This window comes from Mirounga angustirostris, unplaced genomic scaffold (assembly GCF_029215605.1).
Source record: "Mirounga angustirostris isolate CCGP_5_RB_7025 unplaced genomic scaffold, mMirAng1.0.hap1 SCAF_9, whole genome shotgun sequence".
Taxonomy (NCBI): Eukaryota; Metazoa; Chordata; class Mammalia; order Carnivora; family Phocidae; genus Mirounga; species Mirounga angustirostris.
In genome coordinates this window covers 42,964,484-42,990,546 of record NW_026991717.1, presented here as the reverse complement: position 1 = coordinate 42,990,546, position 26,063 = coordinate 42,964,484, and the positions used below count along the sequence as shown (strand labels likewise).

The 26,063-nt window shown below is 39.9% G+C and overlaps 1 protein-coding gene across 16 annotated transcripts in view; it reads left to right on the top strand.

Annotated features, from left to right (window-relative positions):
- TLN2 (talin 2) overlaps positions 1–26,063 on the top strand; it is a 430,586-nt gene that overhangs the window by 246,583 nt on the left and 157,940 nt on the right. For 15 of the 16 annotated variants that reach the window (XM_064570358.1, XM_064570361.1, XM_064570366.1 and 12 more), the window contains 2 exons: positions 10,637–10,700; positions 11,735–11,839. In XM_064570358.1, coding sequence (XP_064426428.1) covers positions 10,637–10,700; positions 11,735–11,839 — 169 coding nt within the window. Of the gene's footprint in view, positions 1–10,636; positions 10,701–11,734; positions 11,840–12,081; positions 12,288–26,063 lie in introns of those variants that run through there. The other variant, XM_064570367.1, reaches the window with a different exon arrangement.

The following is a 26,063-nucleotide window of genomic DNA, read 5'->3' as shown; positions in this document are numbered from 1 at the left end:
CAAAATATAAACATTATAGGTAATGAAAATAGGACAGAGCTTCAGATAAAGAGATTTTAAAAATCAGAATGAATTGAAAGCTTGCAGCCAAAAAAATTGAAAATTGGCACAAAATGGGTGATCAGGAAATCTGAGTATATCTCTATTCTTGAAAGAAATTGCCTTATCAGTTTAAAATAAACCCCACAAAACAACAAGTGAAAATGAGGCCCAAGTTATTTTAGAGAATAGAAGGAAAGAAAATTTAAAAAACCTCCTCACCTTAATTTGGAACTAGCAGAATCAAATACCAAAACTGAATATAGACCATGGAAAACGTTTAAACTGAATAGAGATGCCCTCCCCAAAGTTAATAAAACATTGAGTCCAACATGACATGTATTTAGAGGTAACTGCAGGTTACAACTACTTTCTTCTAGGGACGTAACATTTATTGAACAATTTATGGCCTGCCTTGTGGGCACTGGGGATAGAGCAATATAAAAACATAAACATTTCTGCCCTTGTGGAACCTACATTCTAGTGCAGAGAGGCAGATAATAAGTAAAATACAATATGAGGAAAGAAAAAGATGAATAATTTCAGGATTAGAAAACTGAAACTGTCACTATTTGCAGGTGATAGGATTATCTGCATATAATCCTCTCAATCTACAGAGAAACTTCTTAGAGCTACTAAGAGTAAAGTCCCTGGAAAAGAGATAAATATATAACTGCTTATCACCACCTAGGTCCAAACAATCATATTCATACTCACCTACGGGTATATATATATATATATATATAAAATGCTCATTGAAGAACATAAATGAAAATCTGGATAAATGGAGTGTTTTGTTATGTTAATATATAGGAAGGCTGGATGTCACAAAAGCAATTCATATTTGTCTATAAATTCAGTTCAATTCTAATCACAATCCCACATATCAAGTAATGAGAAAAACAAATATTAAAAGGTATATGTACCTCTTGACCCCCTTGACCTATTTTGCTTACCCCGCAACCCGTCCCTTCTCTGGTAACCAACAGTTTGTTTCCTGCATCTATGAGTCTGTTTGTTTTGTTGCATGTGTGTATTTGCTTTTTAGCAAATACACATATAAGTGAAATCATATGGTATTTGTCTTTCTTTTAGTTATAATACCTTCTAGATCCATCCATGTTGTTGCAAATAGCAAGAGTTCATTCTGTTTTTATGGCTGAATAATATTCTGTTGTTCATGACATCTTCTTGAACCATTCATCCATCGATGGACACTTAGGTTGCTTCTGTATCTTGGCTATTGTAAATACTGCAGTAAAACATAGAGGTGCATGTATCTCTTTGAATTGATATTTTTGTTTTCTTCCATTGTTGAATTGGAATAGGTGAAGGGGATTAAAGATACACAAACTTTCAGTTACAAAGTACATAGGCCATAGGAATGTAATGTACAGCATAGGGAATATAGTCAATAATATTGTAATAACTTTGTATGGTGACAGATGGCCTTATTGTGGGGGTCATTTTATAATGTATAAAAATACCGAATCACTCGATGTATATCTGAAACTAAAAGGATACTTTATGTTAATTATACTTCAGTAAATAAAAACTTAGAGGATAATATATATATTTCAATAAAACTGTTAAAAAATTACTATGCACTAGTCTGGACTCAGACCAAGGCTAATTGAAGGACTCACACAAATACCCAATTTCTTATAAAGCTATAGTAATTAAAAATACTCTATTACTGATGCTGGGTGATAAGCGTTCTAAAGGTTGATAAACTGCTTTATTAAAATTAAAATAATAGGCAAAATATATTACCAAATTAAGAGTGAAGCTCCAAAGTGTAGAAGAAGAAATTCGCATGTTTGCAACACATACTACGAAGAACAAGCTAATATCCAGAAATTATTGAAAAGAAAACAAAGGGGGGCACCTGGATGCCTCAGTCAGTTAAGCGACTGACTCTTGATTTCAGCTTAGGTCATGATCTTAGGGTTGTGAGTTCGAGTTCGAGTTCTGCACTGGGCATGGAGCCTGTGTAAGATTCTCCCTCTCCCTCTGCCCCTCTCCACCTACCTCTCCACCCCATGTGCATGCGCAGGCATGCAGTCCCTCAGGAAAAAAAAAGAAAATCATCACTCAGTATACCAACAGGTACTTTAGAAAAGAGGAAATTCAACTGACTTATAAAGATATGGAAAAATATTCAGCCTCATAAGTAAATCAAATGCAAAATCAATAAGAATATAGCATTTCATGTCTCCTTAGATGGGCACAAACTTAGGTGTATGAAAACATCAAAGTACTTTACAGAGGAAACAAGACATTTCAAAAAATGAATGTTGAATTTAAAAATACAAAGAGAAACAATATGTTTATAGGTACAAGGAGAAGTAGGAACATAATCAAATATGCATGAAAACTACAAGAAAGTACAGTTAGGGAGAGAAAGAAGGATGGTATGGGACTTCAGCTAAATCTGTAATCTCTATTTCTTTAAAAATGGGTAGCAATCATAAAGCAAATATGACAATAGGATCTATTTCTAATGTTTCCACAACTGACAATTTTTAAAAACAGTTGTAAATAGTCTGAGGTGATAAAAGCTTGTGTTCACTGAGGCTGGATCTCTAACATCTGGCAAAGGCAAAATTAACAGGCCTTGGAGTTCAGACAGCAAGTGTTCCTGGCTCTGTCTGCTGCAGGGGTATGACCCAGTGGTTGGGTGCAGGCAGGTGGGGCGCAGGCTGAGGACCCCTCTCAGCCTTATTGACCACAGCTGGTTGTCCTGTCAGCATGTGCCGTGGATGTGTCCTACTGAGAAAACAAAGCAACCTGATCTATGAATCTCTGTTGAAGAATTCAGAGTGGACTTGGAAGTTTTTCACCACAAACTGAACATAATTCTCTTGTCAACAAGCAAAGCTTTTGACACAGTAGGAGGCCTTGAGTCAGTTTTTCTCTTGGCGTTTATTCAAACTCCTATTCCTACTTTAGAGTTAGTCTTTGGAATAATTTGGCTGTAGATCGTATTTTCAAACTGATGGAGAAGGAGTTATTTCAGCTTGTGTGTTTCATCGGCTCTGCTTTACCTCCTATTCCTCACCACTACGACCCACCGGTTTCTTGATTGTTTGCTTCTGTCCTGTGCACCTGACAACCAAGGGCTCTCCCATTAGAGGAGGCTGTGACCGTCCAGTGGTGCCTTAACTCCCCGCCCCTAGCAGCAGCTTCCTAAAGTTGGTGCCTACCTCCCTAACTGCTTTCAGACTCCAGAACTTTCAAACCAGGCACCACTGAATTGATCTAGCCCCAAGCTACCCCTGAGCCTCTGCATGGGTTCCCGTCCTTAGACCAAAGGGCACTGGGATTGGTTCGGGAGCCCAGAACTGCTGTGTGGCTGACATTAAGTCCTCAAACCCTTTCCGAGTGTCCCCCATGCCATCTTCGCTCTCCACTTCTTCTCACCCTAAGTGTTTCCCAGCTCGACAGATACTTCTTTCCTCTCACATCGTCTCCACAGTTAGGCAGGACATCACTAGTACCCTCCATCGTACAGATACATTCATCTTTGAGTCTGGCTTCTAATTCAGGTGTGTCTGAATCCATCACTTGAGCTTTCAGCCCAGTGTGCTAATGGTTCTCCAACTCCAGCATACATCAGAATCCTCTAGAGAGCTTGTTTACACTGTGGGGTCTCACCTCCAGAGCCTCTCACTCAGCTGGTCTGGGACGAAGCCTGAAGCTTGGCACTTCTGACACGTTCCCACGTAGAGCTGATGCTGCCGGTCCTGGGACCGCTTACATGATATCACATTTGAGACGTTATTGTTGGTCATTTGGTGACTGGTCATGAAGGCTGGGCTCAGGAAATCTGAGTGTTCCAGTGTCCTGTGGGTGACACGGTCCCTGCTATATCTCTCCACCTTCTCTCCCCTCCAAGCCTCCACTCTTGCTGGGTAAACACCAGCTCAGAGAAGTGGGGGCTTGCCTGTGGACATGTCCTTGTGGCAACTCTGGGGCAGATGAGAAGCAGTTCACATTTCCCAAAATCGTAGCTGACTCTCATATACTTGTATACTTCTTGCCAGACCACAGAACGTCTTGAGGACCCCTCTTTTAGAAGTACTTGAACAAGCAGCTTTAATTTTATATAAGAAAATGAGGTTTTGTGAACACCTAGATTTGAATCTAGACACTGCTCCCCCAAATGTGTTAAGTTCCCTTTCTTTCATTTAATGGCTTCTGGGCATTTCTAAAAAATTGCCACTCTTACGGTAATTTTTACCACTATCTGGCTATTTCTCTTGTCTTATTCTTTATCTGAAGGTTCTGAAATACTGATCACATATTATGTGTTTTGAGTAAAGGATAGCTTGGAGGGACCAGAATGTTGAGTAGCTAGGTTGCGGGCAATATAGCATCTCTGAACCTCATGTTCCATGTATAAAATGGGATATTTTCTTCCATGGGCTTTTGTCAGAATTTAATTAATCTACTTATACATGTAAAGCACCTGGAACAGTGTTTGACTTTCAATAAACAGCAGTTGTTGATAGTAGAAATCCTCTATCAACACAGCTTAGACTGTGGATAATCCAAAAAGACATTTAAAGTACAGAATTTAAGGGGTACCTGGGTGGCTCAGTAAGTTGAGTGGCCAACGCCTGATTTAGGCTCAGGTCATGATCTCAGGGTCCTGGGATGGAGCCCTGTGTTGGGCTCCCTGCTCAGCGGGGAGTCTGCTTCAGTATTCTCTCTCTCCCTCTGCCCACCACCCCCCACCCCACACCCCCACCCCCAGAGTGCATGAGCACACGCTCACTCTCTCAAATAAATCTTAAAAAAAAAAATGAAATAACAGAATCTGTGATATCTACCTTTGTGAAACCCTGTAAATAAACTTTCAACTTATACATTTACTTGCTAATCTTTTGATGAAAGACCAAAATTTTTTCTTGGTGTGGATCCCCTGGTTGGGGTTCTGTATTTTCCTTGTATGAACTACATCATCTAAGAGCAAATTTAAAGACGATCCTGGAGCAGTCTAAGGGTGAAACTATTTTTAGATTTTCATGATTTTTTTTCTTTTCAGTATTTTGCAGTGGTCTCACATCTAATAACTTTCGGAAATATTTACCTTTCTTAAGCATTCAGTAGCTTTCTTTCTTTTTTTTTCCCCCCTATGTTAGCAGTTTATGGGCTCTGCTGGTTTATTGCATTATCATGTGACACTCAGCCAGCAGCAAGAGTTCAGAACAAATACAGCTGACTTGGCCAGAGCAGAAGTGGGGCTCATGAGAGAAGAACCTGCTGGCTGCACACTTCCAACCTCCCATGGCTCTTCGGGGAGAAGAAGAGCTTGGACTAGCCCACCCTCTCCATGAAGTGGAGGGTCTATTATTACTGCACTCAGAAAAGGTGTTATTTAAAAGGCCAGGGGTAGGATTTGGAGGAGAATAACACATTATTCAAGTGTTAACGTAGCCATATTCAAGTGGGAATACCGAAGGAGGCAGTGGGGGGGACTTTGCTTGGCCAGAGCTTGCTTAATTAAGAAAAGAATTGCCGAACAGGCTTGACAGTCTGACCCGTTTTCTCAAAGAAGGCTGACAGATTTCACTTGTGTGCACGTCCCCGATGCTTAGGAGCCTTCCAAGCTCAGGGTTGGTAATCAAAACAACTGAGCTGGAGCTTCTTGCTGCCTGGCAGGCAGTGATGACGGGCTCCCTGCTCCTTCCAGCCTCATGCTGACACTGGGCACTTGGCTGATTTACTGGGGAAACACACAGGCCACGCATGGGCACACACACACTTTGTGTTTTAAACTACCTGATGACAAACTCCCAAATCCACCCCTGTAACATCAAGGGTAACACCTCTAGTGCAAGCTTCGGGAAGTTGTTTTCCGTACCTCCTGAAGAACGGGAGGGTTAGTTGGGATAGAAGGCGGCTTGTTGCCACACACAGCGTTCTTGCCATTCATGCCTAACATCTGCCCCTGGCTGGCCTCTGGACCCTGCTCTCTGGAATTCTTCCAGTAACAGTGTTGTTGCGAGGGGTTTGGCATGGGTCTCGTTTTGGATGCTTTTGGTTACCTTAGCCAGGTCCCCCTTGGTTGGTAGGTAGCACAGCGACTGCTGTCCACTGGCCCACTCGTGACACATTTTCTCGCTATGGTTTTCAGCATGCTTTGGGGGAGAACCTGAAACACCTGTGTTGTCAGGTGGGTCTCCTCTTGCTCGGGGAGGTCGGAGGCTCCTGGCACTAACAAGTCCTGTGACCTCAGCTAACTAACTTCTCTGTGACTCAGCTCTTTTTTGGGACCTTTGTGCCTTCCAGTGACCAATCACGTTTTTGTCCGTGAGGTTGCTTAATGATAGTCATAACATGCAATGGGCCGCTGCTTAGATATTTCTTAGACTCTACCCCTCCTGACCCTCCTGAGAAATCCAGATTGTTCTGCTACTAGATCCCTGAAATTCCAGAAAATGTGCTTACAACTTTTGTCGATGGAAGTAGTTTGCAGGCTGATCGGATTTCATTATTCAAGTGTTAATGTAGCCAGAATCTGGCCTCACCCTACCTCCCCTCTACTTTTTTTGCTGGAGTATTTTAAAGCAAATTCCAGGCAGCGTATTTCATCTGTAAGTACTTCAGTATGGTTCTCTGACAAATAAAAATTTAGAAAAAAATTTCTAAACCTGTACAACCGCAAATCTATCCTAACACCTAATAAAATTAACAATTCTTGTAATGCTGTCTAATACCCAGTCTTTGTTAAATTTCCCCCCAGTGTCTCAAAAATATTGTTTTTACTTAATATCAGGATTTAAGCAAGGCCTACAAATTTTATTTGGTTCATAAGGTTTTTTTTAAGAAAAGTTTTATTGAGATGCAGTGCACATGCCATATGTACAATTCAGTGTTTTGTTTTTTGTTTTGTTTTGTTTTAATTTTTTTTTTTTTAAGATTTTATTTATTTATTTGACAGAGAGAGAGACAGCGAGAGCAGGAGCACAAGCAGGGGGAGTGGGAGAGGGAGAAGCAGGCTTCCCGCCGAGCAGGGAGACCGATGTGGGACTCGATCCCAGGACCCCGGGATCATGACCTGAGCCGAAGGCAGACGCTTAACGACTGAGCCACCCAGGCGCCCAGTGTTTTTTGGTGTATTCACAAGATTGTGCAACCATCACACAATCTGATTTTAGAGCACTTTTATCCCTCCTGATACAAGCTTGTGTTTATTAGCAGCCACTCCTCAGTAACCCCACGCCCATCCCTAGCCTACGCAAGCACTGATCCTAGCTATCTCTATAGATTTGCCTATTGTGGACATTTCCTATAAATGGAATCATACAATTTGTGGTCTCTTTTGATGGGCTTCTTTCACTCAGCACAGTGTTTCCATATTGGAGTTTATATCCTATGTCATTCCTTTTTATTGCCGAGTAATGTTCCATTGTATGGATCAACTACATTTGACTTATCCATTCATCAGTTGATTGGACATTTAAGTTGTCTCTAACTTTTGGCTATTAGGAATACTACTATGAACATTCATGTACAAATGTTTGGACATGTTTTCATTTTTCCTGGTTACATACTTAGGAGTAAAATTGCTGTTTAATGCTTTGAGGAACTATCATGTTATTTTCAACAGCAGCTATACCATTTTATATTCCCACCAGCAATGTGAGATGACTCCAATTTCTCCATATCCTTGCAAACACTTGTTCATCTTTTTTTATTGTAGCCACCTTAGCGGGTGTATGGTATCGTATTATAATATTTTTTTATTTCCCTGATGGCTACTGAAGTTAGGCATATATTCATATGCTTTTGGCCAATTGCGTATCTTCTTCGGAAAAATGTTTTTACAGATCCCCTCCCCATTTTTTAACTGGGTTGTCTTTTCATTGTTGTGAAAGTTCTTACATATTCAGAATACAAGTCCCTTATTAAATACTTAATTTGGAGTATTTTCTCCCATTCTTTGGGCTGCTTATTCATTTTCTTGGTCATGTCACTTGGAGTTCCAAATTTTTTATTCTGATGTAGTCCTACTTATTTTTTCTTTTGCTGTGTGTGCTTTTGGTATTGAATCTTAAGTGTTGCCCTGACTCAAGGCCATAAAGGTTTATTCCTATATTCTAAAAGTTTTACGGTTTTAGCTTAAATGTGGGTCTCTGATCCATTTTGAGTTAATTTTTGCGTTCAGTGTGAAGTAGAGGATCCGACTTCACTGTTTTGTTCATGGATATCCAATTGTCTCAGCACCATTTGTTAAAAAGACTATTCTTTTCCCATTGAAAACCCATTCCCTTTGCTGAAAATCAACTGGCTGTAAAGGTTAATTTCTAGACTCTTGATTCTATTACACTGACCTATTGTTATATCCATTCTCCACTGTCTTTATTACTGTAGCTTGGTAGTAAATATGTTTTTTGAAACTCTATTAATCTATTACTGTGTCCTCTTTTTCACCTCTACCACCAAGCCATTTATTTATTTGTGAGGCACCTGGGTTATTTTTATAGAATTGCCCTAGTTGGCATTGGGCTGATTATATCCTGGTGGTGTCTTCCATCTCTCTTTTTGTAAACTAATATTTAGATCTAGGATCTTAGTTAAATTCAGTTTAAATTATATATTATTCTTTATTGCCAAAAATACTTCCTGGATAGTGCTGTATACTTCCTGTTGCATCAGTTAGGCATGTGTTGTCTAGTTATCCCACTTTTATTAATAATAAAATTGATTAAGTGTGTTTGAATCAGACTGAACTATCTACTATAGAGTTCTCCATTAACTTGTCACTTGTTGGTTTTAGCAGCCATCCGGCATGTTTTGGTCTATCATTTATTTCATTAGGAGCTATAAAATGATGATTTTGGACTCCTTTTATTCCTTTTGTGTTTGTTAGCTTTGTTACTTTGTGTTAATCAGTTTTCAGTAGGAGTTGGTGCCCTAGCTACCTGTTAAGGTGACCAATGATTATTTTAAAGGATCTTTATGGGATTTTTATATATCTGTGTTTTTACCCATTGTGGTCATCATTCTTCGGCACTCTAATTGCCCCATCACATGAAATTAACTATATGATCTGTAGGATTTGCTCGGAAATAATCCAGTGCAGGCGATGAGGTGAAGGAGTAGATGAGTCAGGAATGGCCGTGAATGGATGGTGGGTTCTTATATTGTTCGATCTTTTCCTTTGTGTAAGGTTTTAAAAATCATCCTGATTTTGGCCAATGGTTACCCCTTGATGTCAGTCCAATGTCATTTTGATAGATTCTTTGATCTCGGGCATAAGAAGCCCCAAGAACATTTAATACATTTCCTGCCCCAGAGTTAGAATCAGTCACTTCTCCAGGGATCCCTGATTCCTTTTAGTGGGAAATAGTATTTGGAGGCTACCTGACCGAGGCCCTGGCAGTGCCACCAGATGGTCCTTGCCCTTAGCTTCCTCAGTGGACACACTAAAAACTGTTTTCCAGAAAATGAAGGAATCAGACATTTAGATCAGTATCTCCAAATGAAAGACTACAGGGTTTTCATTTAACTTTTTTTTTTTTGCTTTATTTAAGTTTGGTTTCTAACACCTAACATAATTACTCATTTACTTTATCCTAATTATATATGACATCCTACTTCCATATAATGTAATAATGTAATTTTATAGTGTGTGTGTATTTATGTGTTTAGAGGGGAGAGGGTATAGCTTTAAAATAATGTTATCAATATTTAATATGTCTTCCATGGTTCCCTTTATCTTTAAAACATATCTCACTAGGGATGTATAGTCAAAAGATGGTTTTTCAAAGTTATTTGAAATCACTTTTCTTCCTGTGGTTATGCTATCAACTTGATACACTGTTAAGTTCATTTATTTCAGTTTGCTTTAGATTTTTAGGTGTTGAATTTTTCCCCTCTTTGTAATTTCAAGTGGTTCTAAAGTGGTAACTATAATACAAGGGCTATCCAGAGGTTTCATTTCCATCCTTGTTCCCTTTGCCGTTTCCCTTCTTCCCATAGAGAATCATTTTAATTAGTACTAGATGTATGTTTGTATTGTTTTAAAAATACATATATTTTTTAAAGATTTACTTATGTATTTTAGAGAGAGGCAGCGCACGTGTAAGAGTAGGGGGGTGGGCAGAGGGAGAGAGAGTCTTCAAGCAGACTCCCCACTGAGCACGGAGCCCAATGTGGGGCTGAATCTCGACCCATGAGATCATGACCTGAGCCGAAACCAAGAATCAGATGCTTAACTGACTGAGCCACCCTGGCACCCCTAAAAATATGTATTAACCATATAAAATGAAAAGCACTCTCCTCCCTTTATCACAAAGGATAGCATACTCTACACTCTTGCACCCTTTGCTCTGGCACTTTACAGTGTATCATGGAAATTCTTTCTTTTTTAACTTTGTTAGTTTGATCCTTTGTATCAGACTGGTTTTATATTTGTGTCCTATTTAAGTGTATTATGAGATGTGGCAGTCTGTTCTTAATTGTCCCATAAAATACTGGCAAGTTAGTGACTTCATGGAGTTGTACAAAAAAAGTCTCTTTTTTTTTTCCTTCTCATCATACAATAAATGGCTTATTATTATTTTTTTGTTGTTCTCTCTCTCAGTCTAAAGGAATTCCTGCCCAAAGAATACATCAAGCAGAGAGGAGCTGAAAAGAGGATATTTCAGGTATTGGAAATGTACAGAACTTTATTATTCTCCTCACTCCCTAGCCTCATCTATTAGCATGAGAGGGGCCTCTGCACATGATAGTTTAGTACCCCATACATGTACTCTGCTTATATAATAAATGATTAGTGACTCAAGAGTAAAGAAGCTGACAGTTCTACTTTGGGCAGATTTATTATCTTAATCCATACCTTCCTGCTAAAGGTTACTTAGTCCTTCTGAGAAAAATGTGCCTACATTTAATTTCAAAGGCATTATCTTGATAGTGTCGAAACAAGGTGATTTGCTCTTAAAATGCACTGAAGAAGCAGCTACAAGTAGCTTCTTTGTCCTGATACTTGTTTTTTGAAGCTTAGAATTTGGAAACTGGTGTCTTTTTAAAATTCAGGGTTTTTTCCATAAACGTCAGAGAGTTTTCTCTTCCAGGCAGACAGTAAGAAAAGCCCTATCATCAACTTGCCATAAAACAATCACTCCAGTGAATCCAAAATATTAAAGTCTTCTTTGGTATTGAAATGTAAATATAAGTTGAAGTAGAAATTTTGTCTGTATAAAATGCACACAGTCTTGTTTCCAAGCACTCTGATGTGCAGGCATCTATATATTCTGCTCTTTGGAAAACCATATATTTTGGGTGGATGTTAGAATGATACCTCTCCTGGAGAACATTATTTTAGCTCTACTAAATGAGTCTACTCATTGGTTCTGAACCTTTGGGGATATGGAGTTCTTCCAAAAAGTCAATTACACTTTGGACCCTGGTCTGCCATGCTACATGGCATGAATTGTTGCCTGTAGGTGTAAAATCTGTAGGGAGTTTGGACTCCAGTTGCCATTAAGAAGCCCTGCATTCGAGCTTTCTCTGTGCTCTGATCCTCGGTCAGCTGGTACGTGGGTCCCAGAGGGGTCTCCAACACAAACGTCAGTGATTGATCATTCATAGCAACTTTATGTGCCATACATTGTAACCACCTCTACCGAGTCCACGTGCTGACAGAGCTGCAATAACCAGCCCTTGCTGCTGTCACTTGTAGGAGCATAAGAACTGTGGAGAGATGAGCGAAATAGAAGCCAAGGTCAAGTATGTCAAACTCGCCCGATCCCTCCGGACGTATGGTGTGTCCTTTTTTCTGGTGAAGGTAAGTTGGGCAGGGCGTAGGGTGCAGAGGGGGTTTGCTGGCAAGCTGGCTTCATTGTCCCGACTCCCCTAGCATATGCAGAGGTAGCATCCGGCCAGTGGTCACCGGAGTCTAGCCCATGGGACAGACACGAAGTGTGTAAGCTGAAAGCCTGGCTGCCCGTGGGCCTCCAGGCACTCGTGTCTTGTCCTGGCACGGTCGCTGCTATAAAGTCACTGAAGGAGTACATTTATGTCTACTTGTCACTTCCCTCTGAAAATGTTTCACTTAAGATTACTAAGAGTGCCCTGGTCTAAGTGAAGGTTGTTGATAACTGCATATACCAAATTGAATGAATGTAGTAAATACGGTACTTACTTTGTATACTTCCAGGTGGGCTTTGGGATTTTCTGTGGCCTTCAGATCTGATTTCATGGGAATTGTTTGCCTTCCTACTAGGAGGAAAGAGGTGGGTCTTTGAAATTCAAGACTGAGGCCCTTGATGGGTGTGTTCCTAGGTGGACTGATTAGCGCTCTCATTGGCTTCTTTCCTTTGTACCTCCTGACCTCACATACTCTATTTTAGTCATCTCACTAATAGGTTTCATTGATTTCCACTTGTTTTGCTGTGACTCTTGGCTTCCTACCTCTTGACCTTGGCCCTGGAAGAAAACTCCACCATGTGAAGTTTCTCATGTTTTTTAAAGCAGAGGAGAGTGTTACCAACTGTGCTCAGCTGCCCCCAGGGACAGAAGTCCCAAGGCCAGAGTTGGGGTGCTTTAAGAAGCTTGCTTTCCTCACTGCTAAAGAGAACTAGAGGAGAAGAAAGTTACACTGTCCTCTTGGATGTTTGGGGGTAGAGATGTTTTTCTTGACTCTACTCATTGGAGAAAGCTGCTTCATTTGGGCTGAGGAGCAACAAAGATGTTACACTGAAGAAGGGGATACACTTCGTGCTGATGAGTTACTTAAACCAGACAGCTCTTGGTTTTACACCCGAAAATGCTGGGCCCTTGCAAATGATGAAAGCATAGGTGAATCACTTTGTTTTTCAGAAAATCATGTAGAAGTTGAATTTTTTCACATTTGGTGTGAGCTTTAAACTATCAGTGAATTTTTGAATGGGGCTGATGCCTAGGTACAAATGACTCCATTTCCCTGGAATGACTCTGCTGCCCTAGCTGAGGTGAGCCCATCTGAACTGTAGTCACCTGCTTTCATCACCCTAGCTCCCCCACCATCACCATAAGCAGATGGGGAGATCTGCTTGTTTTAGAAGTAAAAGCTGCTTTTCATTTATTATTCTGAAGAACAGTAGATGGCAGATGAGTTCCAATACCTCATAGGGACAACAATGAAACAAATTTTGAGCATGTCCAATGCTTTGGTCTCAGTTTCCATGCTTTCTTGAGTTTTTCTATAGTCCTTCATGTATGAAATTCATCTCATATTCATATTGTTTTCCATTACTGCCATCACACTTGGATGTGCATATAGGTCAGTAAATTTAGGAAAATATGTAGCACACAGAAAACTACATGAAATTAGGAAGAACACTTGAACATAAAGGACCAGAAAAAATAAAATGTTCTCCAAGGCTAATTTATGGCCTGAGAAAAATTTGTCTACGGCTAGTAGGATAATGCAAGGTAGAGCACAAATCTTCTGGTTATTGCAAGGTCTTGTAGATTTGATTAAATGAAAACTTCTTTTACAAAAGTATTTAAGGCAAAATAAGAAAGTAATGGAAATTTCCTTCCTTCCTCCCTCTCTCCTTTCCTTTCTCCTTTTCTTCTTTTCATGTCTTTATTTTTTTTTTTTTAACTTACATGTCTTTGAAGAAGGACCAGGATCAACTTTCATATACATGTTAGGTATTCAGATTTTGGTTTTCTTTAGTTTTATTTTTTGTCACTTTATGAAAGTGAGCACACTGCCCACTTTAATTTTTTGCTCAGTGGTCATATTTATGTACATTTTATTTTAGAATTTGTGTTGATAGGGGTACCTGGCTGGCTCATTTGGTTGAGCATCTGACTCTTGACCTCAGCTTAGGTTGTGATCTCAGCTCCATGCTGGGCTAGAGCCTGCTTAGGATTCTCTGTCTCCCTCTCCCTCTGCCCCGCCCCCTCCACTCATGTACACACATGTTCGCTCTCTTAAAAATGAAAATTGATTGTGATAAATAGTTTGCATGACTGCAGTTTGCCCTATTTTCAAAGTAGTACAATGAGAATTCAGGAGTAATTTAATACTATGGATTAATGAACCTCGTAAATCAGATCAATAGGTCAAATAAGATGGTCTCATATACAGTGAATTATCTGGAAAAGAAAGAAAACAATTCCATTTACATAGTATCAAAAACAATAAATTACTTAGGAATAAATTTAACCAAGGAAGTAAGATCTATACACTAAAAACTTTAAGACACTGGTGAAAGAAATTAAAGACAATACAAATAAATGGAAAGATATCCCATGTTCATGGATTGGAAATGTTAATATTATTAAATAGTCCATTCACTTAGCATAATTTTCAGCCTACAGATCTCTGTACATGCTATAACAATATATAGTCATTTTAATTTTTATATTTATTTTTAAATTGAGTAAATTGGTCAAGTAAATGTATAAGACATATGTCAACATGAAATAACATTTGCGTGTATAGATAAGCACAACCATTTAGAATATATGATGAAAAGAGATCCTATACGGAATAGCAGACACACACAAAAATTGTATGGCTAAGGGATAGTAAGATTTTTGAAGGTATAAATAACAGATTTCTCTAGAACCCCAACCTAAAAATACCATTAAGTTGTGAAGGAGTTTCATTGGCATCATTTAGGAATTTAAAAGTGAGTGATTCTAAAAAAAAAAAAAAAAAAAAGTGAGTGATTCTAGCTTCTCATTCAGTACTTATATAGGCTATTAGAAATTTAAGTCAATGAAATTATAACTTATGAAACATTTAGATATTGATGTTGAACACACTTAATCATACCACATAGCCTTAGGATTAATCATAGATATTCTTAGAGTAGTTAGATATATTTACAGGTGCTTCTATCATATTTTCTTCTATATCCATGAACTTGTTGACCTTATATTCAGAGCATTATACTTTGTTGTTAAAAAAAAAAGTGCTTGGGTATTGGAGTCAGGAAGATTGGCCTGGCATCCAGGATGGCAACATACCCCTATGTGGGAAACAGCAGAAATTCGTATGACTTTCAGAGACATCCATAGCCTCCCTCAGCCTCAGTTTCTTCATCTGAAAATTTGGAGTGATAATGCCTTACAGAGCTCTAGTGAAGATTAGGTGAGATAATATATGTAAAGAAATGTAATGCCTGGGGGGCACCTGGGTGGCTCAGTCAATTAACCTGCCTTCCGCTCAGGTCGTGATCTCAGAGTCCTGGGATTGAGCCCCGCATCGGGTTCCCTGCTCACAGGAAACCTGCTTCTCCCTCTCTTCCCTGCTTGTGCTCTCAATTGCTCTCTCTCTCTCTGTCTCTCTCAAATAAATAAAATCTTAAAAAAATATGTAGTGCCTGGAAAGTAAGAATATTTGATAAATTTTAGATTATCCCTAAACCCTTCCCACATCTCTGTAATCCCTGGCAACTGAGTCTTCCAACTTGTAATTGGCTTTTATCACCCATGATGTACATACAGCAAGAGTTGGCAAGCTTCTCTAGTAAGGTGTCAAATGGTATCTTAGGCTTTGCAGGCCATACTGTTCATCTCTGCCCAAGTGGCCTGAAAGCAACCATAGGCAATACGTAAATGAATGAGCATGGTTAGGTTCCTGTAGAGCTTTATTTATGGGCTCTGAAATTTCAATTTCAGATAATTTTCACGTGTCACATAGTATTATTCCTCTTGTGGATTTCTTTTTTCCCCCAACTGCTTAAAAATGGAATATTCACTCTTAGCTCTCAGGCCATAAAAAAGCAGGCAAAAAGCTGGGGTTATAGCACTGGCTGTAGTTTGCTGACTCTGATGTAGAGAATGTCTATAAGCCATTTAATGAATACACAGGGAACAGCTTTATGTGGCAGTATTTTCAGTGGCTAAGAACATAAGCTTTGAAAAGAAACACCTAGATTTGAATTCTGGTTTGCCACTTAGTTTTACCTTAGATAAGTTACTTTACCTTCTAGAAGTCTATGCATGTTGGCTCACCTGTAAAATTGTGCCTTTTTATGAGGTTTAAATTAGATAATAGAGAAAAGGGGACTGTGGCATGTAAGACCTTAATGAATGGAAGCTGTAAATGTCCACAGTCTTCCTCTTATATTGGCTTCTTTTGCGTTTTATCTTGATACACTAATCAAAACCCCCTAAGCAATGGTAAGCCATTTCCCATGACCTGCAAAGGATCTTGTTTCATTCCAGGAAATTCTTTTTTTTTTAAAGATTTTATTTATTTGTTAACAGAGAGAGACCGCAAGAGAGGGAACACAAGCAGGGAGAGTGGGAGAGGGAGAAGCAGGCTTCCTGCGGAGCAGGGAGCCCGATGCGGGGCTCGATCCCAGGACCCCGGGATCATGACCTGAGCTGAAGGCAGACGCTTAACCATCTGAGCCACCCAGGCGCCCCCATGCCTCCCTTTCTTTCTTTCTTTTTTTTTTTTTTTTTAAAGATTTTATTTATTTATTTGACAGGGAGAGACACAGCGAGAGAGGGAACACAGGCAGGGGGAGTGAAAGACAGAGAAGCAGGCCTCCCGCTGGGCGCAGGGAGCCCGATGCGGGGCTCGACCCCAGGATCCTGGGATCATGACCCAAACCAAAGGCAGACGCTTAACGACTGAGCCACCCAGGCGCCCTCATTCCAGGAAATTCTTGTGTAAACCTTCTTTCTCATTTATAAATTTGTCTTTTAACTCTCCCTGTAACCACAGCCAGAGCCCTGAGGTGTGAGAAGCCTGGGGAGCTGACCCTCTTCTCTTAATTATAAAAGCATCACCGGGGGGCATTTGGAGCCTCTCAGAATTGTGAGTTAAGTTGAATAGATGACCAGTTGTTAGAGAAAAATGGCTAATGAACAGGATCTTTAACACCGTTTTGCCTTTTTTTTTTTTTTAAGTTTTATTTACTTAAGCAATCTCTACACCCAGCATGGGGCTTGAACTCACGACCCCCAGATCAAGAGCCACATGCTCCTGCGAGTGAGCCAGCCGGGTGCCCCCGACACCATCTTGCTCTTCAGCAGCCATCCCTTTCTGCCATGCCCCTAAAAGAAATAAGCGTACTGATAATACAGCAGAGCACACAAGCCCGCACTTTGGGACCAAGCCAGGGTAGAATTGTAGTGAGCACAGCTGGATCGCAGGCTTAGGCCACATCGAAGTTAGGGGCCTAGAGCCAGAGCCTGCCAAAGCATAGTGCACTTGCATCCCTTCACTCACTCACTCACTTCTAAATCTCCCATGCAGCACACAGGTGATTAAGAATCAGCTAGTCTCCACACCAGTGAGAAGAGCTGGAAGAAGAGCAGGCTTGACCACAGCCAGCCACCAGTTTTTTTGTTTTTTATATTTATTTATTTAAATTCCATTAGCCAACATATAGTATATCCTTAGTTTTTGATGTGGCGTTTGGTGATTCATTAGTTGCATTTAACACCCAGTGCTCATCACATCACGTGCCCTCCTTAATGCCCATCACCCGGCTACCCCATCCCCATACCCCCTTCACCTTCTGCAGCCCTCAGTTTGCTTCCCAGAGTCAAGAGTCTGTCATGGTTTTGTTTTTTTTTAAAGATTTTATTTATTATTTGACAGAGAGAATGAGAGAGAGAGAGCACGAGCACATGAGAGGGGGGAGGGTCGGAGGGAGAAGCAGACTCCCCGCCGAGCAGGGAGCCCGATGCGGGACTCGATCGCGGGACTCGATCCCGGGACTCCAGGATCATGACCTGAGCCGAAGGCAGTCGCTCAACCGACTGAGCCACCCAGGCGCCCGAGTCTGTCATGGTTTGAAGCCAGAGTAATGGCTGAGATGTGCTTGAAAGGAGGGGCGGGGCTTGTTAATGAACCCTGCCTCCTCTTGGTAGAATGCATTCATTCTCTGGCCTCTAAGTTATGCAAGCTCAAGACATCTTCCAAACAAAACCAACCTAATGAGGACCACCTAGAGAGAAATTTCTACAGAACAGCGGCAGCTACAATGTCTGTGTGTGTGTCTGTGCTTGAGAGACAGGACTTCACGGGGCCTGCCTCGCCTGCTTGCTTCACTCGTGTCTGTTGCTGAAGTCGGCAAGGCTGGGTGTAGGGTGGACTGAGATGTGTGGGATAAGGGGAGAAGGAGGAAGCCTCTCCCAACATGCAGGCCCTACCGCTGTGGGTCTAAGGCAGGTCTTCATGGGGAAGAACCAGGGTGGCTAGCCCTGAGCTGAGCCTTTCGCTCTTTTAACTTTCTCCAGCTGCTCTGCATTTTGGGGATAGGCCCTGAAATCATTTGATCCCCTTGACAGTGGTCTCTGTTGCTAGGTTTCAGCATATTCTGCGTTTCTTCTGTCCCCCATCCCTAATCCTGATCTTCCGATGGAATGCCCACTGTAAATTGTTAGCATGTTCCCCGTGACTCCCTCACCTGTGTCCAGAATGAGCTCAGCAAGAGCCAGGGCAGTCCGTCATAATTCAGTGTTCCCTCACCCCAAAGCCCCTCGCCCGCTGGGAGGTGCAGATGGAAAAGGCTGAAGGCAACAGCTGCAAACCATATTTTATTTCAGATCCCCTTCCGGGTGCCAGCAGCTGGGCTCGTGCCAAGCCTGGGTGGCTAATGGCCTAGAACCTCTTCGCCTAAAGGTCTGTGTGGCTCCTGAAGACAGGTTGGACTACCTGGCATTGTCCAGCCGGCATCGATTTCACCCCTTGCGGAACCGGCCTCTCTTTACAAAGAATCTGTCTCTTCTCAGTGGTTTCTTTAAGGCCTGGGAGGTTCTTCCACTGCCATATTCCCCTTGTCAGACGCCCACGCAGATTCCCGATCCTGTTCTCTCCTCCTCCTGGGAGGGAGCTGGAGGTGTGCCCTGACCTTCACCGTCAGATGGCTTATGAATTGCCCATGGGGGCCAGTGGCGATTTCTGTGTTCTCTGACTGCTTTCCCCAGAGTAGGGTACACGGTGGGAGACAGTCTGCTTTTGAAGTCAGAGACGTTTTCGAGCTGCTCAGATTTGTGTTCCAGTCATGGCTTTACCGCTCACTACTGTTTGCCTTGGATGAGTTGCTGGTCTCTCCATTTGCAGAATGATACCAACATTTGAGGGATGCTCTGAAAATTAGTAGGTGATATTTATTAAGTACTTAGCACATTTGTGTTATTTTAAAATTGCCTATCCCCTTGTATACGTTCATATTTGTGTGTGCTAATTTGTATGTATTCCTCTGAGAATAATGATTTAGGCATTGTAGGTTTCAACAAATATTTGGGAAGATTTTTTTTCCTGATAACAATAGGAATAGTTTTGTTGTTGTTCTTGTTGTTTTTTGTAGAGAAGGAGAGAAAGAGAAAAAAGGGGAGGGGGCAGAGGGAGAGGGAGAGATAGAATCTTAAGCAGGTTCCACACCCAGCACAGAGCCTGACTCGGGGTTCAATCTCACAACCATGAGATCATGACCGAAACCAAGAATTGGATGCTTTAACTGACTGAGCCACCCAGGCACAGCAGAAATAGATTTTTTAAGTGAAATTTGGGGAATAAGGAAAAGCACAAGAAAATAATACAAATCACTTGAGATGATCATTATCACCATTTTATCATGTAATGAAACTTTTATTTTTAAAAATTTGTTTTGAATTTTATTTAAAAATTTTATTTTTAAAGTTTTATTTCATGTAGGGTTAAGCTATACAGATGGTTTTTATTTTATGCTACATTGCAAATTTTTTTGCCGTGAATCCAATTGTTTTCCAATCATAGGGTTTTTAATGGTTCTAGAAAGTCTGTTACTTGGGTATACCCTAATTTACTGAAGAACTCCCCTGTCCTTGAAAATTTTGGTTGTTTCCAGTTTTTCACTATGACAAACTGTAGTTACACATAATCTTCTCACACATTTAGAACTTCTTTTTGAGTAACTTTTTTTTTATTAAAATTCAATTAGCCAACATATAGTACATCATTAGTTTCAGATGTAGTGTTCAGTAATTCATCAGTTGCATATAAACACCCAGTGCTCATCACTTCATGTGCCCTCCTTAATGCCCATTTGAATAACTTTCTAAAAACAAGCTGTGTCAAAAGGGGGAACATTTTTATTGTTTTTATTTTCATTTTTTTTAAAGATTTTATTTACTTATTTGAGAGAGAGGGAGAGCACAGAGAGAGAGGGAGAGGGAGAAGCAGACTCCCTGCTGAGCAGAGAGCCAGATGTGAAACATGATCCAGGACCCTGGGATCACGACCTGAGCCGAAGGCAGACGCTTAACCGACTGAGCTGCCCAGGCACCCAAAAGGGGAGACATTTTTATAGCTTTGGATCAATATTGATGCATTTTCTTCCATAAAGGTTTTGCCACATTAAATTCCCATCCATAGTGATCCTCTTTCATACCTTCTTCAATTCTGAGTATTAATTAAGAAAAACTCTCCATTTTATTAAGTGAAAATCTAGTTGCTTGCTTTTTACTTGTTGTTTTTTCCTTCTTATTTTAATTTTTTTTCCTTAAGTTTTTATTTTAATCACCTGGTGTTAATCACAATAAGGGCATTCCTTCATCCTCATCACCTATTTTCACCTGTCCTCCCACCCATCTCCCCTCTGGTAACCATCAATTTGTTCTCTATAGTTAAAAGTCTGTTTCTTGGTTTGTCTCTTTTTTCCCCCGTTTTGCCCATTTGTTTTGTTTCTTAAATTCCACATAGGAGTGAAATCATATGGTATTTGTCTTTCTCTGACAGACTTATTTCACTTAACATAATACTCTCTAGTTCCATCCTGCAAATGGCAAGATTTTGTTGCTTTTTATGGCTGAAAAATATTCCATTTGTGTGTGTGTATATACATATATATATACACAACATCCTCTTTTTTTTTTTTAAGATTTTATTTTATTTATTTGAGAGAGAGACTGAGATAGAGAGAGCATGAGAGGGGGGAGGGTCAGAGGCAGAGGGAGAAGCAGACTCCCTGCTGAGCAGGGAGCCCAATGTGGGACTCGATTCCGGGACTCCAGGATCATGACCTGAGCCGAAGGCAGTCGCTTAACCAACTGAGCCACCCAGGCGCCCCACACGACATCCTCTTTATCCATTCATCAGTTGATGGACACTTGGGCTGTTGCCATATCTAGGCTTTGGAAATAATGCTGCTATAAATGTAGGTGTATATGTAGCCCTTTGAATTAGTGTTTTTGTATTCTTTGGGTAAATACCCAGTAGTGCAATTGCTGGATCTTAGGGTAGTTCTATTTTTAAATTTTTGAGGAATCTCCATACTGTTTTCCACAGTGGCTTCACCAATTTTGCATTCCCAGCAACAGTGCAAGAGGGTTATTTTTTCTCTACATCCTTGCCAGCACCTGTTGTTTCTTGTGTTTTTGATTTTAACCATTCTGACTGGTGTGAGGTGATATTTTCATTGTAGTTTTGATTTGCTTTGGTTGATGAGCATCTTTTCATGTGTCTGTTGGCCATCTGTATGTCTTCTTTGGAGAACTCTCTGTTCATGTCTTCTGCCCATTTTTTAACTGGATTATTTGTTTTTTGGTTGTTGAGTTTTATAAGTTCTTTTTATATTTTGGATGCTAACCCTTTATCAGATATGTCACTTGCACATATCTTCACCCATTCCATGGATTGTCTTTTAGTTTTGTTGATTGTTTCCTTTGCTGTGCAGAAGCTTTTTATTTTGCTGTAGTCCCAGTAGTTTATTGTTGCTTTTGTTTCCCTTGCCTCAGGGGAATATCTAGAAAAAAGTTAACTACGGCCAATGTCAGAGAAATTATTGCCTGTGCTGTCTTCTAGAATTTTTATGGTTTAAGGTCTCACATTTAGGTCTTTAATCCATTGTGAATTGATTTTTGTGTATGTGTAAGAAAGTGGTCTAGTTTCATTCTTTGGCATGTTGCTACCCAGTTTTCCCAACACCATTTATTGAAGAGACTGTGTTTTTCCCATTGGATATTCTTTCCTGCTTTGTTGAAGATTAGTTGACCATATAATTGTGGGCTTATTTCTGGATTTTCTGTTCTATTCCATTGATTTATGTGTCTGTTTTTATGCCAGTACCATACTGTTTTAGTTACTACAGCTTTGTAATATAACTTGAAGTTCAGAATTGTGATTCTTCCAGCTTAGCTTTGCTTTGGGTATTTGGGGTGTTGTGTGGTTCCATACAAATTTTAGGATTATTTGTTCTAGCTCTAAAAAATCCTGTTGGTATTTTGGTAGGGATTGCATTGAATGTATAGACAGCTTTGGGTAGTATAGACATTTTAACAATATCTCTTCTTCCAACCCATGAGCATGGAATGTCTTTCCATTTCTTTGTGTCTTCAATTTCTTTCATCAGTGTTTTACAGTTTTCAGAATATAGGTCTTTCACCTCTTTGGTTAGGTTTATTCCTAGGTATTTTATTATTTTTGGTGCAACTGTAAATGAGATTGTTCTCTTAATTTCTCTTTTACTGCTTCGTTATTGGTATAGAGAAATGCAATGGATTTCTGTACATTGAATTTATCAGTTCTAGCAGTTTTTGCCTGAGTCTTTCAGGTTTTCGATGACAGATGACAAGAGTATCATGTCATCTGCAAATAGTGAAAGTTTTACTTCTTCCTTACCAGTTTAGGTGCTTTTTATTTCCTTTTGTTGTCTGATTGCTGTGGCTAGTACTGGCTAGGACTTCTAGTACATGTTGAATAAAAGTGATGAGGGTGGACATCCTTGTCTTGTTCCTGACCCTAGGGGAAAGTCTTTTATTTTTTTCCCACTGTGGATGACATTAGCTGTGGGCTTTTCATCTATGGCCTTTATTATACTGAGATATGTTCCCTCTGAACCTATTTTGATGAGGGTTCTTATCATGAATGGATGTCGTATTTTATCACATGCTTTTTCTGCATCTGATGAAATGATCATGTGGTTCTTAACCTTTCTTTATTGACATGATGTATCATGTTAATTGATTTGCGATTACTGAACCACTCCTTGCAGCCCAGGAATAAATTCCACTTGATGTCAGGGAATTTTTGTAATGTATTGTTGGTTTTGGTTTGCTAACATTTTGTTGAGGATTTTTGCGTCAGTGTTCATCAGAGATATATGTGATTTCTCCTTTCTCATTTGTGATTTTATTTATTTGGGTCCTTTCTCCATTTTTCTTGGTAAATCTGGCTAGCGGTTTATCAATTTTATTGATTTTTTTCAAAGAACCAGCTCCCGGTTTCATTGATTTGTTCTAGTTTTTGTTTCTATATCATTTATTTCTGCTTTAATCTTTGTTATTTCCTTCCTTCTGCTGGTTTTAGGGTTTGTTTCTTTTTCTAGCTCCTTCAGGTGGAAGGGTTAGGCTATTTGAGACTTTTCTTGCTTCTTAAGATACTCCCGTATGCTTCCCTCTTAGAACCACTTTTGCTGCATACCAGAGATTTTGAACCATTGTGTTTTCATTTTCATTTGCTTCCATGTACATTTGTATTTCTTCTTTAATTTCCTGGCTGATCTATTCATTGTTTACTAGTATGTTCTTTAATCTCCATGTATTTGTGGTCTTTCCAGAGTTTTTCTTGTGGTTGACTCTAAGTTTCCCAGCATGGTGGCCAGAAAAGATGCATGGTTTGACTTCGATCTTCTTGAACTTGTTGAGACGTGTTCTGTGGCCAAATATGTGCCCTATTCTGGAGAATGTTCCGTGTACCCTTGAAAAGAATGTGTATTCTTCTGTTTTAGGATGGAATATTATGAATTTATCTGTTAAATCCATCTGGCCCAGTGGGTTGTTCAAAGCCATTGTTTCCTTGTTGATTTTCTGGTTAGGTGATGTGTCCACTGATGTAAATGGGGTGTTAAAGTCTCCTACTGTTATTATCAATTAGTTCCTTTATGTTTGTTATTAACTGTTTTGTGTATTTGGGTGCTCCTATGTCGGTTGCATAAATATTTATAGTTGTTATATCTTTTTTTTTTTTAAAGATTTTATTTATTTGACAGAGAGAAGGATAGCAAGAGCAGGAACACAAGCAGGGAAAGTAGGGGAGGGAGAAGCAGGCTTCCCGCTGAGCAGGGAGCCCTACGTGGGGCTCGATCCAAGGACCCTGGGATCATGACCTGAGCCGAAGGCAGACACTTAACAACTGAGCCACCCAGGAGCCCCTGTTAGATCTTCTTGTTGGATTGGTCCCCATATTATTATGCAGTCTCCTTCTTTGTCTCTTTTAACAGCCTTTGTTTTAAAGTCTATTTTGTCTGATATAAGTATTGGTACTCTGGCTTTCTTTTGACATCCATTTGCATGGTAAATGATTCTTCATCCTCTCTTTCAATCTGCAAGTGTCTTGAGGTCTAAAAGGAGTCTCTTGTAGGCAGCATATAGATGTCTATTGTTTTTTTTATTCATTCTGTCACCCCATGTCTTTGGATTGGAGCATTTAGTCCATTTTCACCCAAGGTAATTCTTAATAGGTTTGTATTTATTGCCATTTTATCACTTGTTTTGGGGTTGTTTCTGAAGATTTTCTCTGATCCTTTCTTATCTTTAATTCTTTGCTGCTTTTCTTTTCTTTGGTGATACATTTGAATTTCTTTCTCTTTATTCTTTGCATATTTATTAGTGGTTTTTGATTTGTGGTTACCATTAGATTTGTATAAAACCTCTTCTGCATATAGCAGTCTATATTAAATTAATGGTCATTTAAGTTTGAACCCATTCTTTACTCTTCTCCTTCCCACGTTTTAGGTATATGGTGTCCTACTTCACATACTTTTATTTTGTAAGTTCCTTGACTGATTTTTTACAGAAATACTCATTTTTAATGCTTTTGTGTTTCCTGCCTTCATACTATCATTTTTGGTCTTTCATTTCCACTCAAAGAATCCTTTTTAATATTTTTTGCAGGGCTAATTTAGTGATCATGAACTCCTTTATTTTTTGTTGGTCTGTGAAGCTCTTTATTCTCCTTCTATTCTGAATGATAATCTTGCTGGATAGAGCATTCTTGGCTGTAGGTTTTTTCTACTCAGCACTTTGACTATATCATGTCACTCCTTTCTGGCTTGGAAAGTTTCTGCTGAAAAATCTGCAGGTTTCCTTTGTATGTAACCCTCTTCTTTTGTCTTGCTGCTTTTAATATTTTTTTCTTTATTGGTGTATTTTGCCATTTTAATTATAACACGTCTTGGTGTGGATCTGCTTTTGTTGATTTTGTTGGGGGTTTTCTGTTCCTCCTGGATCTGTGTATCTGTGTCCTTCCCCCAAGAGTAGGGAAGTTTTCAGCTATTATTTCTTCAAATAAATTCTCTGCCCTCTTTCCTATTTTTCTGGGACTCCTGTAATATGAATGTTATTATGTTTGATAGAGTCACTGAGTTCCCTAAGTCTGTTCTCATTTTGCATAATTATTTTTCCTGTCTTTTGTTCAGTTCAATTATTTTCCATTACTCTGTCTTCTAGGTCATTAATTCATTCCTCTGCTTCTTCCAGCCTGCTATTCATTCCATCAAGCTTATTCTCATTTTGTTTATTGAGCCCTTGATCTCTGCTATGTTAGTCCTCATCTCTGTGTTAATGATCTTACTGATATTGTCCACTCTTTTCTCATGTCCACTGAGTATCTTTATGCTCATTGCTTTAAATTCTCTGGCTATGGACTTGTCCTCTTCTTTCATTTGGGACAAATTGTTCTGTCTTCTCATTTTATCTATCTCTGGGTGTTAGGAATGTCAGCTGTGTCTCCTATTCTTGAGGGTAATGGCTTTATGAAGAAGAGGTCCTGTAGTGCTGTGCATTATAGTGTCCTCTGTTCCCTAGGGCCTGGTGCTTCCAAGAGTGTCTCCAATGTGTGCTGTGTGCACTCTGCGGTTGGGTCCTGGCCACTTTATCCTACAGGCCGGTAGTCTGCAGAGGCTGTCTGCTGGTTGTGGGCAGTTTTTGGTCCTTCGCATGAGTGTGGCATGTTTTAACTAGGTGTGCTCTAATTTGCTTGTTAAATGACACCTGTTGGGGCGCCTGGGTGGCTCAGTCGTTAAGCATCTGCCTTCGGCTCGGGTCGTGATCCCAGGGTCCTGGGT